The sequence below is a fragment of the Lacerta agilis genome, chromosome 7, assembly GCF_009819535.1.
Source record: "Lacerta agilis isolate rLacAgi1 chromosome 7, rLacAgi1.pri, whole genome shotgun sequence".
NCBI lineage: Eukaryota > Metazoa > Chordata > Lepidosauria > Squamata > Lacertidae > Lacerta > Lacerta agilis.
This window is the reverse complement of record NC_046318.1, coordinates 25812548-25825571: the sequence shown is the minus strand read 5'-3', so window position 1 is coordinate 25825571 and position 13024 is coordinate 25812548. Positions and strand designations below refer to the sequence as shown.

The window sequence follows — 13024 nt, the reverse complement described above, 5'->3', positions numbered from 1 at the left end:
ATCTGCTTAAGGTTGCCCACTTGGGTGCCAGAGAAGCATTTTGGCCTCCCCCTACTCAACTATCTCAATCCACTGTAATTGAAAGCTCTTCAGTCTCTGCTTTGGGGGTTGTTTGTGGGCTTGGGAGAATCTTGAGGTCATCGCCACCTGCTCTTTACAGCATGAGTCAATGGAGAGTCCATGGCATCACATCTCCCCACCAATGCTTCCATAAAGAAAGGAATACTTTCAGCTCAGGTGAACACCCCTTCTCCTCCAACCAGACTTCCAGGGATCTTCCCTCGGCCTTTTGGGGGACTCTGACTGACATCACAATTCATTTAAGAACATTTTAGCACAGGCTGGGGAACCTCGGGCCGTCCAGACGTCATTGGATTCCAGCTCCCAGTCAGCACAGCCAATGATCAAGGGTGAAGGTAGCCCACCAACATCTGGAGGGCCGGAGGTTCTCCATCTCTGTTTTCGCAGGAAATGCTCATGAACTCAGCACACAGCTAATGTGCGTAGCATTTCAACCAAACTCTTCACCACAGCCAAGCTTGACTGGGATGCAGGAGGGGGCTCGGCGGGAAGAGTACTTGGCCTGTAACCGATTGGATAATCCAAAAGGCGGAAGCTACTTGGTGTGGACCAAGCATGTGATGTGCAAACATAGCTGGAAGAGTGCTACATTGTCGGCAGGCGCAGTGCTACTGAATCAGACTGAGGCAGCAGGATTGCTTAGGGGATAGTGTTCTCCATTTTCCAAAATGTCAGGAGGAAATGATTACAGGTGTCTTGCTCAAGAAGCAGTGAGCTGGACAAGAGATACCAATCTAGCCAGAAGGGCACCGTGCCAACAAGCTTTCCCTGAGTCCTCTGCGTCACACTGCTGAATGCTACATCGAAAGAAAATCTAGGCAAGCAGTAAGTCCTCATCAACTCCAAAGTCACTGTGCTTCTTTGCTTTGAAGGAGAGGTCATTACAGCCCTGTACAGTCACAATTTTGCCCACTCCTGAAACTGCCCGGTGGATGATCCATTCCTTGGTTCAGAGGGAACAGATAACAAGTGCTAGCTTTCCAGCCATGCAGCTATGGTACGGACATTTCACCAACCTGCCGGAGGGATGTCTGGTGCCCTTCCGCATCTTTGAATGAAATGTATCTTAGCTTCCTCCCTAAGTGAAGCCTTTTCAGAATATCTATTACAGAGAAAAACCAGAGCCATCAGAAACAGGATAAAAACTTCAAACAGGGGTCACCAACGTGGCACCTGCAGGCCTTTCCAGGGGCTGCTCCGCTTGCCTCCACTGAAGTCTTGAAGGAAGCATTTTACAGGAGCCAATAGGTTTCAGTAGGGGCATGGTTACATTACACGGGAGTGCGGTGCTCACGAGAGTTTCACAAATCTGAAAATGTCTGGCGAACCCTGAAAATCAGCAGGTGCAACACAGAGTCTAATGGGAGGCAGGGAACAATCGGTCATTGGCTTTCATGGACAAATAAGTTTTGAGCGGCATTTTTTTTTTAAAGCTGATATCATCCAGTGGACTGTTGTTATATAGCGGTAAATCTGATAAGGCAACCATTTGTGGGACGGATTGGGGGGGGGAGAGAAAATGAGGCAAATTAGTCTGAAAACAACTGGCATAATTTAATTTCAAGTATTTCCTGCCACCACATCCACCTTAAAGAAGCCAGTTGCAGAAATATTTTTGATACGCCAGGGTTTTCATTTGCAACGTATTCAGATTTAAGAGCATCGTTGTTTTTTTACGTGCACAGAGTACAGACCCAGGTTTTCTGTCGTGCAGTACATGTAACAGGCCTGTACTGCCATGTTCATTACATGCTTCAATAGATGTTAATTAAAAACAGAACAAAGAGGAATTTCCAAGAAAAGAAAAGAAAAGAAAAGAAAAAAGAGCAGGGCAACCACTTCAGAGGGTGGGAAGATAGGAGCCATTGATGGGTTTGTGAATATTGTCATCTTCAAATTGCTGTTTGATTTTCCAAAGGGTGTCCACAGGTAACTAGACAAGGAACAAACAAAAACCCCAAACAAACAAAGCTCTTAACGCAAATGTTACAACTCCGAAGGAGGTCACTCAAGGTTGCTGTTCAAGATGAGGAGTCTATAGATAAGAGTCTTCAGGAGGGCTTGATTTCAGCTGCTATCAAGCATTAAGACACTTTTCCGTAGTCGTTGCTGAGCAAAACTGCAAGGAGTTGAACAAGAAGAAAGTCAACACAATTCAACAAGACACATCCTGGAGTTGAAGGAAAAGTCAGCCATGAGCATCCTGGGTGGCATCATCATCTCTTACCTACCACTGGTTCAAAGTCAGTATCAGTTATCTTCTACTGCGGTTACGGGTGCTAGTTTTATGCATTTTATGCATACTGAAAGCAGTGTCAATCAAGTGGGGGCTCCCTTTGCCCAAAGGCAAAACAGAAGCATTTGCTAAACTGATCATTTGTTTGAGGAACGAAAGATGCAAAGGTCCCAGTCATACAATTTAGCAATAGGGCGAGACTATGGTTAAAAAGCTGCCCCCCAGAGGTTTGTCAGTAACTCGTTTCAACTGATTTTTGGTGCAAAGGATGCAAAAAAAGAAGATTACTAACTAACCAATTAGTTAGTGCCTTAAAAAAAAAGACATTCCATGAAAGATTTGTAACAGATACTCCTGTCCTCTCTCCATTAGAGAAATAAAAAAAAAGGATTTGACGACACATACACACTCGTGCACAAGCCTGATGAGATCTTAAAAGCAAAGCAGAGCAAGGAACTGCTGTGCATTGAAACGAAAATGCTGTGTTTCATTGCCCAATTACGTTTAAGTCAGTTGTCAAAGCCTCCACATGAGCCTAACAGCAGATTTAGCCTATGGACGGAGGCACCCTTTTAGGTCACTGACCAAGGCAGAACACCCTTGCGTAAGTGGATAAGGCTGAAGGAAAGACACGCTTCCTCTTTGCAAGACGCAGAAATGAAGGATCGCAAGAGATGCCACCTGCGATGAGTCGCAGTCTTATGCAAAAGCAGTCAGTAACCATTTTCAGCTTTGGGAAGCTCACCCACAAATTCACGCTGGGCCTAACCATTGAGGAACAGATCCAGGAGTGTCACTCCCTGCCGACTCTTCTCCAGAGCAGGGAGGAGCCATTTCTGCTCCACTCTCCTTGTTTCTCTTCGGTCCCATCTTGCTCTCCATTAAAATCTCACCGGAACCTCTTCTGAAGCAGTGTATAGTTAAATTCCAGGAGTAAAGGAATTCACAAATACTTGGCCGTCCTCGTTTGGCGTATCAGCAGTACCAGACTACTAAGCCACAGAAGAGTCGCCGGCTGCCCATCTCTTGAGGATTGCCCAGGAAGCTCCAATTAAGTTGCTTCTTCAGCAGGTGCCCTTCGCTGCCGGGCAGATCTCCTCTGCGGTGTGGGGAGCACATCCTGCTCTGCTTCTGGCTCAACCACGGCGTTATCCCCTTGTTGAGATCCTGTGTCTCCTATCAGCTCTCGTAAGAACCGGAACTGCGATAGGAAGAGGTGCCAGACAACGTACCAACCTACAGAAGGTGCCAGGAAAGGGAAAAAAGTTGATGTTGTGAACATCTACATAGAAAAACAAGAAGAGGCTGTGCCAGGGCAACTAAACACACACACACACACACACACACACTGCCCCATACATGAATAGATGTTGTATGTGTAGATGTTTATGTTACCTTTGGCACACACAGAAAGTTTAAGTGCCAGTGTGATGTAGCTGCTAGACTGTCAGGCTCTGACAGTGAAGACCCAGGTTCAAGTCCCCACTCCACACATCATCCTCATCATCATAACAACCATTATTACTTTATATACCGCTTAATCAGCAAAGTGGCTTCTAAGTGGTTTCTAAGTATAAAAGACAATTACAAAATATTACCAGTAATGCTTGTTAACTGAAAATAGACAATAAATACATACAATTCCATCAAAACATTGAACATTTTAAACACGCACATTTAAAATGCGCAATAAAACAAGCCTGTTAAAACGGCATAACAATTAAAGCAGGAGGTTGGAGTCAAGAAATCGGGGGCATGCTTATCTAAACTGATATGTCTCCAAGTGCCAGTAGGATGATAAAACTTCAGAGGCAGTGCTATTTTCCTAGAAAAGGAGGTGCTGGAAATCACTGTGAACAACTCCCTTGTTCTCTTATAATGGCAATGGCACCCAACAGAGAGGTGCCAAAACTGAGTTCCTGTAAGTTCCCCCGGGGAGCCCTGTTGCCCTGTTCAGAGGACTGTTGTAAGGATAAAATGCAGACATGGGAACATGTGTGCTGCCTTCAGCTCCCTGGAGGAAAAGCAAGACAATCTATCTAACTGTTGAGAATCAGCGTGGTATAGTGGTTAGAGCAGGGGTAGGCAACCTAAGGCCCGGGGGCCAGATGCGGCCCAATCACCTTCTCAATCCAGCCCGCAGACAGTCCGGGAATCAGCGTGTTTTTACATGGGTAGAATGTGTGCTTTTATTTAAAATGCATCTCTGGGTGATTTGTGGGGCATAGGGATTTGTTCATTCCCCCCCCCCAAAAAAATTATAGTCCGGCCCACCACATGGTCTGAGGGACGATGGACCGGCCCACTGCTGAAAAAGGTTGCTGACCCCTGGGTTGGAGTGTCAAACTAGGGCCAGGGAGACCAGAAAGTTGTATAAATCCAGACTGTAAAATACATAGATTTCAAGTCAATGATAAAAGAAACTGAAAGGCAGATTGTCAAAAAGGACAGCCGTACTGCAAAAGAAAACATAGCAACCCTGAAGGCTGGTTGTTAAAGGCTTCCAGGTGCTTCTGCACCTGCCGGCTACATGCTCACATCTATTTTTGTGGTTTTACAATCCCTTGTTTCCCCCCTATCCAGTTACACCTCCTGGTTGCTGTGTTAATAAAAAATCAAAAATCTAGGCCACAAATCACTTGTCCGCAGGAAGCAAATAAGGTACTACATTGTCACAAGACACCATCTAATGTTCAAAGCCTTTGGTGGTTTGGTGGAAAGAAGCCCTTTTTACCCAGCACCCAAATGCTGAAAGAGTTAAGCTCGAGCGTGTCACCTGGAAAAGCAGCAAAGCAAAAGTAAACAAAACCCAGCATGTTTTAAAAGGACAGGTGTGTTGTAGTGCATCTGCCAAATTCCTCCAGGGGCACAAGCAGCTGCTTTCGGTTATTGGCAATGAAATAATCCGGAGCACCTCCATCTCAGCATAAGCAGCTGTATCCATCTTGGTCACAGCAGGACCAGAGCAACACATGGAGAGGAGGGCAACCACCTTAGAACACAACTCCCTTAACAAGTCTGCGTTCTGTTCCTAGAATCAAAGATCTGGGAAGAACCTTGCAGGAGGAGCGACCCCCCCCCCCCACCTCTCAAGGCAGGCTGTTCCATTGGCAAACAGCTCTTGCCCCTAGGTAGTTATACCTAATGTTTGGCCGAGATCAGTTACCCTGTAACATCCACCCACCGGTTCTAGCCCTGCCCTGTGGAGTAACAGGGAGCAAGCCATCTTCTGTGTGTGGCAGCCTTTCAGATATTTGAAGGCCACTCCCAGTTCCAGCCCAAGACATTCTGCTCCCTGCCCATATTCTTTAGCAACATGAATTTAAATTTAAATTTCCCAATGTCCACAAGCTTCTGTTTGCCATCGATGAAGGCCTTCAGTGAATACATAAAAGGTCAGGAAATTACATTCCATGCATGATACACACTGTACTAGGTGAAAATTTGAAAAGATTTCCAGTTTCAGGTATTAGCAATATAGATTCCCCCCCCCCCAAACTTGATGCCATGTTCAAAATGCTTTTCTGAAGCAACTCTAAAAGGTCTAGGATTTGCATTAAAAGGAGAAAATTTCCACCAGGTCCTGCTTCATCTATCACTTGTGTACTACTGCTGTTGCAAAAGCCGCACTTGGCAATTTTCTACCCAAGTCTTGTTGGGAGAGGAATCTTGCAACTTACGTGGGGGTTACTTTCTGGGGATCGCACCTAAAGCCAAAATTGTGTATGGTCAAAACCCATCGGCTTCAATGGTAGGTGGGATTGCCAAAGTCATTTTTCCTGGAACCCCACCCCCTTTATTATTTATCTATATCGCCATGTATGTAAAGCTGAACGCGCACAAATAAATGCGTGTAAGTTGCATGCTTACTGTATTTAGCAGGTGTTTGTACACAAGCTGTGTGTCTCCATGAAGTGTGAGAGTATCAGAATGTGGGGGGGGGATCTCCTGTCAAGAAGGGAACCCCTTCCCCGTTCCATATAAAGCCATCTGGACACTTACTTAACAATAGCTACAGGATAGCATCCTCCAATGCACCAGAGGCAGCAATGTCATTCTGTCTAATGATAAGGGTCCAGCTCCAACTGCTATCATATCACCCCTGAAGTGTCTCGGAAGTCAAAACATGCACAGCTTTTTCAGCCACTTACCGTATTTTTCGCTCCATAGGGCGCACCGGACCATAGGGCGCACCTCGTTTTTAGAGGAGGAGGATAAAAAAATATTTTTTCTGGTTTTCCTCCTCTAAAAGCCGTTTTTTTGAGGATCAGCTAAACGTTTTGCAGCTTTTTTGCAAAGGGAAAAGCCCTGTTTTTTTGAGGATCGGCTAAAGGTTTTGCAGCTTTTTTTGCAAAGGGGGAAAAGCAAGGAGGAAAAGCCCCTTTTTATGGGGGTTCAACTCACATTTCTGCAGCTTCTATAGGAAAGGGAGCCTTTTCTACAGTTTCCAGACAGATAATCTAATCAGCCAGTCATATGTCGCTGGGGAAACAAACAACCTCCCTCTGCAGCACATTCAACAATGGAGGCTGGGGCTGAAAGGGAGCGAGGACTCTTATCTCTCTCCCGATCTCTTGCTGATCAGCTGCTGAGCGGGGTCCTTTCAACACCCCCTTTTCTCTTTGTAAAATAAAAAGCATGATCCTCATTTGGCCCCTGGGCAATTCAGCTCCAGGGACCACCATTCGCTCCATAAGACGCACAGATATTTCCCCTTACTTTTTAGGAGGAAAAAGTGTGTCTAATGGAGTGAAAAATATGGTATCCCCCCCCCCAATTTTATAAACCATGCCTCCATTTCAAAAAAACGCTGCATATGGATGAATTTAACATATACAGCTGTAAATTTTGTTCCACGAAAAGGTGCTTTCAATTCGACCCACATGGGTATTGAAACAAAAACATTCATGGCAATTTAGTCATAGAGGCTAAAATCTTGCAAGTGTCTTATTTTAACGCACCAGGTGTTGTGGCTTCATTGCAAATGTAAAAACCCTGCAGGGATCACTAACTTCTGTCATTGTCACATACCATCACCGGCGATAAGGCAGTGGGAAGGGAGCAGTGATGCCTAGGGGTTGTGAAGGTTCCATATTTCTGGATCGAGGAGCTTGGAGCTGCGAGAAAGCTGTTGGTTCAGCAATTGAATGCCCAGATCAAATGGCTCTTTCTCCTCCTTTTAGGAGACCTCAGATTTCAGCTGGGCAGGACTGAACTCCAACAAAAGGCTCATGGTGAGCTTACGTGACACTCACTGAGTCCTAAGAGACTGCAGAATGTGACACCCCTCTATGCTTCTTAAGTCTTGGTTCAGCACTTGGTTCAGCATTCCTTTCATTTTTATGAAGGCTGTCCATCTATCCAAGGACTATCTAACCCCAAGGGCCCCACCCACACTATCCATTTAAAGCAGCACCATACCACCTTAAACAGCCATGGCTTCTCCCAAAGAATCCTGGGAAGTGTAGTTTATTAAGGGTGCTGGGAATTCTTAGGAGGCCTCTAAGTGCAACAGTTCCCAGAATTCCGTGGGAAGAACGGCCACCTATTAAAACCACTGTCCTCCTGTGAGGGGAACAGGGGTCTCCTAACAACTCTCTAGCAACCTTAAGGAACTACAGCTCCCAGGATTCATTGGGAGAAGTCATGGCTACTTAAGGTGGTATAATATTGCTTTAAATGTGTAGCACAGCAGGGCAGCAGCTTCCCGCATTACCTGCTACCGATCCTTTTAACCAGAGGTGCCAGCAACTGTGCTCCCCCCCCCAGTGGTGCACATGCTCACCCCCCTATCATCCCTGCCAGGCAAGTTTCTTTCTGCGCTTTGGCCAGTTGCAAAACCTGTATGATTAGAGATAAAACAGGGCAAAAATAAATGGATGCCAGCTATCATAGCACCTGCGGCTGTCGTAAAAACCACCAACTGCTTCCATTCAAGCCCAAAGCTCTTAAGGGTTAAATAACTACAAACTGTTATTCAGATAACACAGACTCTTCTTAACTTCATTCCTGGCTATTTTTGGACATTGAGGGTGATTCCTTATTGCTGCTGTTTTGGGACTATAAGCTACTGCCTGGACACCAAGATAGACTCCATCTAGCAAACTTCCACGCCACCAAAGTCCTTTTTTATCAGTTTGGTCTTTTGAAAAGAAATCTAGATAATCAACTCTGGTGACAACTTACAATCTCAGTTGGAATTATATTTTTAGTAAGTGTTTAGGTTTTCATCTTTTCTTCAGTAAACAGGGAAAGGTGACCATATTCTTTCCTCCACTCACTTGCTTCACCACAAATCCGGGGTGTGTGTGTGTGTGTCCTAATACACCCACACAATTAGAGCAACAGGTTTAACGTGAATCCATTTAAGGGCCTCTTGTCAGAGTATTCACCCCGAATAAGTGTGTGGCTTGTTTATTTGTATGTCTATCACGTATATTTATATCCTGCCTTTTTTCTAAGGAGCTCAAGGAAGCATATGCTGTTCTCCCCTTCCGTTTTAATATTAGAACAACCACCCTGTGGGGAATTTGAACCCACACCCCCCCAGGCTTATTGCAGCACTTGTGGCTTTCTAGCTGGACCATAATGAGGATGATAATTTAGCATCGTTCCCAAAATAAAAGCGGACAAAGAAAGGCTGGGAAAATCAGAATTGTTTCACGCTATTGCACCTTTCTCTTCTTTCCTTTTTCTTTTTCCACCACAGGAAAGGGAACGGAGAGGAAAAAGGCAATACACTTCTGGTTACTGGAAGATACAGTAAGATAAATAGAAAGTACTCACCGCAAAGCACTAGCAGCAGAAAGCAAGCGAGGGCGGCCACGACGACCAACAAGGACAGGCCAATGCTTTGCCACATTTTCGCAACTAAGAGCTGGGGCTTTGCTCTTCACGGTTCCCTTGGGTTAACTGCGGGAAAGACGTCGAGAAAGAGAGAGGCGATAGCAACATCGCTGCCCGCCAGGAGTGGGGAATCCACCGCGACAAGCAAACGGATGGTTTGGAGCGCGCTTGCCCCCTTTCCCGAGGGCTTCGCGCTGGAAATCAATAGGCAGGGAGTTCCGCAGGACGAGGGTTCCAGGAGACCCTAGAAGGAGCTCGAAGGGTGGAAATGAATGAAGCCCAAACTACACGGATTAAAAATCAGCCAGGGCAAGGGGCTCCCAGGGCTTTGCGGAGTTAAGAAAGCAAGAGGAGCGGCGGCACCGGCGGCGAGCGGTGGTCCCGAAAGGGAGACGTGCAGCTGAGAGTGGGCAGAGCGCTATTTCCTCCCGGACCGGAGGCTGAGAGGCGGCAGCTCCATCGCTCCTTCCGCGGGGGGGAGGAAGGGCGCCAACACCGTTGGCCCCCTCCACCAGCCGCAGAGTGGTTTCTCCCCCTCCCTGAAAACACCCCCGGCAGCCGCAAAAAAAAGAGCCGGGCGAAGGAGGGAGGGAGCTCAGCCTCCCATCACCCGGACATGGCTCTCTCTCTTTTCTCCGGACTCTTCAGCGAAGGCATCATGGGAAGTGTGGTTTCAACGTAGAGGGGAGAGCCCTGGCGGCGCACGGAAGAAAGAGAGCGACTGGGACTTCGATTCCCATCGGGCCTTGCGGGTGAAGGCCCGCCTTCCCCGCTCTTGGCGCAAGTTGATTGAAAGACGCGGGGGCGGGGGGAAGAATTGTCATAGATCCAAATCAGGGCAGTGGTTTTCTAAATCAGGGCAGTGGTTCTCTAAATCGCTTCGGATGGCTGTGGAGAGCGTTTTAGATATAAAAATTTTGAACTTTCACATACACGCACATTTAAAACAATGTATTCTTTCTTCCATGTCTGCAACCTGGCTGGAAGAGCAAGAGGTTTAAATGTACACAGTATGTTTGCAAGGGAGGAGGATGGGAGGAAAATCAGAAAACCGTGCCCCCTGTAACTTGGTTGGCCACAGCCCCCAGTGTCCAGTAGACACCCAGACTGAATATCTTCATGCAAAAGTTAAACTCACTGGGCTACAAACACAGCTTTATTAATCGTGAAAGGATAGCATGGAATTTGAGAGGGTTGAGGAATACTTTTAAAAACATCATATGTAAGAATGAATATATCACAAACATAAATGCCACTAACAAGCATAGCGTACTAGGTTGCCAAATACAAAAATTGGACAGAGCGCTCCTGCTTATTAGGGCTGCCAACTTACCAAAACCATGCTTAAAATTGAATTGTTTTGGATATGGTTGTTTTCTTGTATCTTAATTATTGGTTTTGGTAGATTTTATGTAGGCTACTGCATTATTCTAAAGCGGTTAGTCACACATACTGATGAATTAAAGCAGATTAGCAGAGATTAAATCCCGCCGCCTTGGCTGTGCAAACCTGTTCCCTCCTGAGAACAAGGCACATAGCCAAGGCAGGATTAAAATCCATAGCTGATGGGCAGGTGAGCGTGGTTTGAGGGAAATGGCCTCATGGGCCGAACTGGATCTTCTGGCAGGCCAAGATTGGCCCAAGAGCCAGGGTTTCCTTACCCCTGAGTTGAAGCATCAAACAGTAGGAGTGGTATTAATGGTCAGGCAAATATCTGAATAAACAGGTATGCTTTAAGTTGTCAGTGGAAACAAGCCATAATTGGGAACCACCTGATCTCCATGGAGAGATCATTCCCAAACTAGGCACCACTGTGGAGAATTAGGCAAGAGTAGGGTTGCCATACAGTATTTCAAAAAGTAAACTTCCTGACACCCACAAAATTGTTGAGCTTTTGTTGACTTGATCCCATTTTGTTCAATACATGAAGTGTTATCCTCAGTAACCATGTGCAATATGAATGAGTAAACGTGAACATTTTTTAAAACTGTCGGGACTTAAACTACCAATGCTATACTCACCTACCTGTAAGTTCCACTGAACACAATGGGGTTTACTTCATAGATATAGACATATCTATGTATCATTTATTTATTTTTATTTGGCTACTGAAAGAGCTTAGTTGGTAGAGCATTAGACTCTTAATCTCAGGGTTGTGGGTTCGAGCCCCATGTTGGGCAAAAATTATTGCAGTGTAGGGGGTTGGACTAGGTGACCCTCATGGTCCCTTCCAAATCTATGTCCCACCTTTCTCCTAGTACAGGACGCAAGGTGGCTCACAGCATGAATTAAAACAAATCCAGCTACAAACACACAATCAATAGAAACATTTTGAAAAGCACAATTAAATAAGTAACCATATTAATGACAGCACTAGAAAAAAAACTTAAAACTATTTAAAAGCACATGAAGAATAAGAAAGTAAGTACAACATCCACCCTCAGAAGACCTAGCCACAACAGCCAGTTGGTGGCCAAAAGCCTATCTCAAGAAATAAGTGTCTGCCAGTGAAAGGAAAACAAATCCTATACAGTGGTACCTCTGGTTACATACTTAATTCATTCTGGAGGTCTGTTCTTAACCTGAAACTGTTCTTAGCCTGAAGCACCACTTTAGCTAATGGGACCTCCTGCTGCCGCTGCGCTGCCAGAGCACGATTTCTGTTCTTATCCTGAAGCAAAGTTCTTAACCTGAAGTGCTACTTCTGGGTTAGCGGAGTATGTAACCTGAAGCGTATGTAACTCAAGGTACCACTGTATATCTGTTTAGGAACACACTGCACATGACAGTGAAATTTAACAGACAGCAGGAGGCATACACAACAGAAGGCAAATATGGCTATAATCGTTATGATAATACGTATAAAATGGATAAGAAGGCAGCTGTTAATCCACTCCAACACACTGAATAGACGGGGTCACATTCAGTTGACAGCCTCCAATGATTCATGCCAGGGTAGCTAAGGACAGCAGCAACCTTATTTTTGATTAATGATTTTCCACGGACCAGTTGTTGTCCTTAACCTCAGTGCCTTGTGTTTGCTTAGTATATAATGTGGCAGCAGGATCTAGCAAACCCTTTGTGACCTGACGTTTTCATTTCTATGTCTTGAGGAAGGCAACAAGAATTCACGTGACGTGGTATTTGCAGTTTGGCTTCTGTCCATTTCTGACACAGCAGCAAAGCTCTAGGTCCTCTCTCTTAAAATAATATTCACTGCAGTGCGTGCCCCAGTCTCTGAGCAGTGAAAAAATTCAGGGGTGCCAGCACATTCCTCGTATTTGGTTTCCTTGGAATAAAGGGGGCCAGAGATTGTAACACATGCTTTTACTTACACATACATCCAGGCTGAGTATAAGTTGGAAGGTCTCACAGCATTAACATTCCAACAAATCTTGGTCTCCGATTGGGTTTCTAGGAGGAGGGGCAAAAGCCATGGCTTTTGTTTCAGCACAGAGAGCAAGTCAGGCCTCTATGTCTTCCCAGCTATGTCTTCCCAGAGCAGACAAGACTGGTCCTTGGCCTATTGTTCTCTTACTTCTGGTATACCTTGGTCTACAGCCAGGTGAGGGAGTTAAGGCCTGCCACATTTTCTGGAAGTGACACTAAGCTTGTTGTTTCTATGGCAGCACACCCTGTACTTGGACAACTCTTTTTGTTATGTAAAAAAGAGTCTTAACAGGCTTGTCTAGGGCCATTAGCTTAACAAAGAGACTGTCTTAAATGCAATATCCCCCCCAAAAACCCATATATCTTACATTACACTCCTTTATCGTTCTCATTGCTTTGCTTATACAGTGGAACCTCAGTTTTTCAAGTGTCTCAGAAGCTGAACGATTCAGAACCTGAATGACAAAAACC

General features: G+C 45.5%; 1 protein-coding gene across 1 annotated transcript; it reads right to left on the bottom strand.

Moving 5' to 3' along the window:
- Nucleotides 1-2755: 2755 nt before the first annotated feature.
- On the bottom strand, nt 2756-9744 carry SMIM13 (small integral membrane protein 13). The gene is made up of 2 exons (XM_033154560.1): nt 9104-9744; nt 2756-3553 (listed from the first exon to the last, which is right to left on the bottom strand). The coding sequence occupies exons 1-2, from the start codon at nt 9177-9179 to the stop codon at nt 3369-3371; spliced, it is 261 nt and encodes an 86-aa protein (XP_033010451.1). The 5' UTR covers nt 9180-9744; the 3' UTR covers nt 2756-3368.
- Nucleotides 9745-13024: the final 3280 nt, after the last annotated feature.

Coding starts and splice junctions, on each gene's coding strand:
- SMIM13 (XM_033154560.1), bottom strand. CDS start 9,179: ATGTGGCAAAGCATTGGCCTGTCCTTGTTGGTCGTCGTGGCCGCCCTC. Junction 3,554..9,103: donor TCTGCTGCTAGTGCTTTGCG/GTGAGTACTTTC, acceptor CACCTTCTGTAG/GTTGGTACGTTGTCTGGCAC.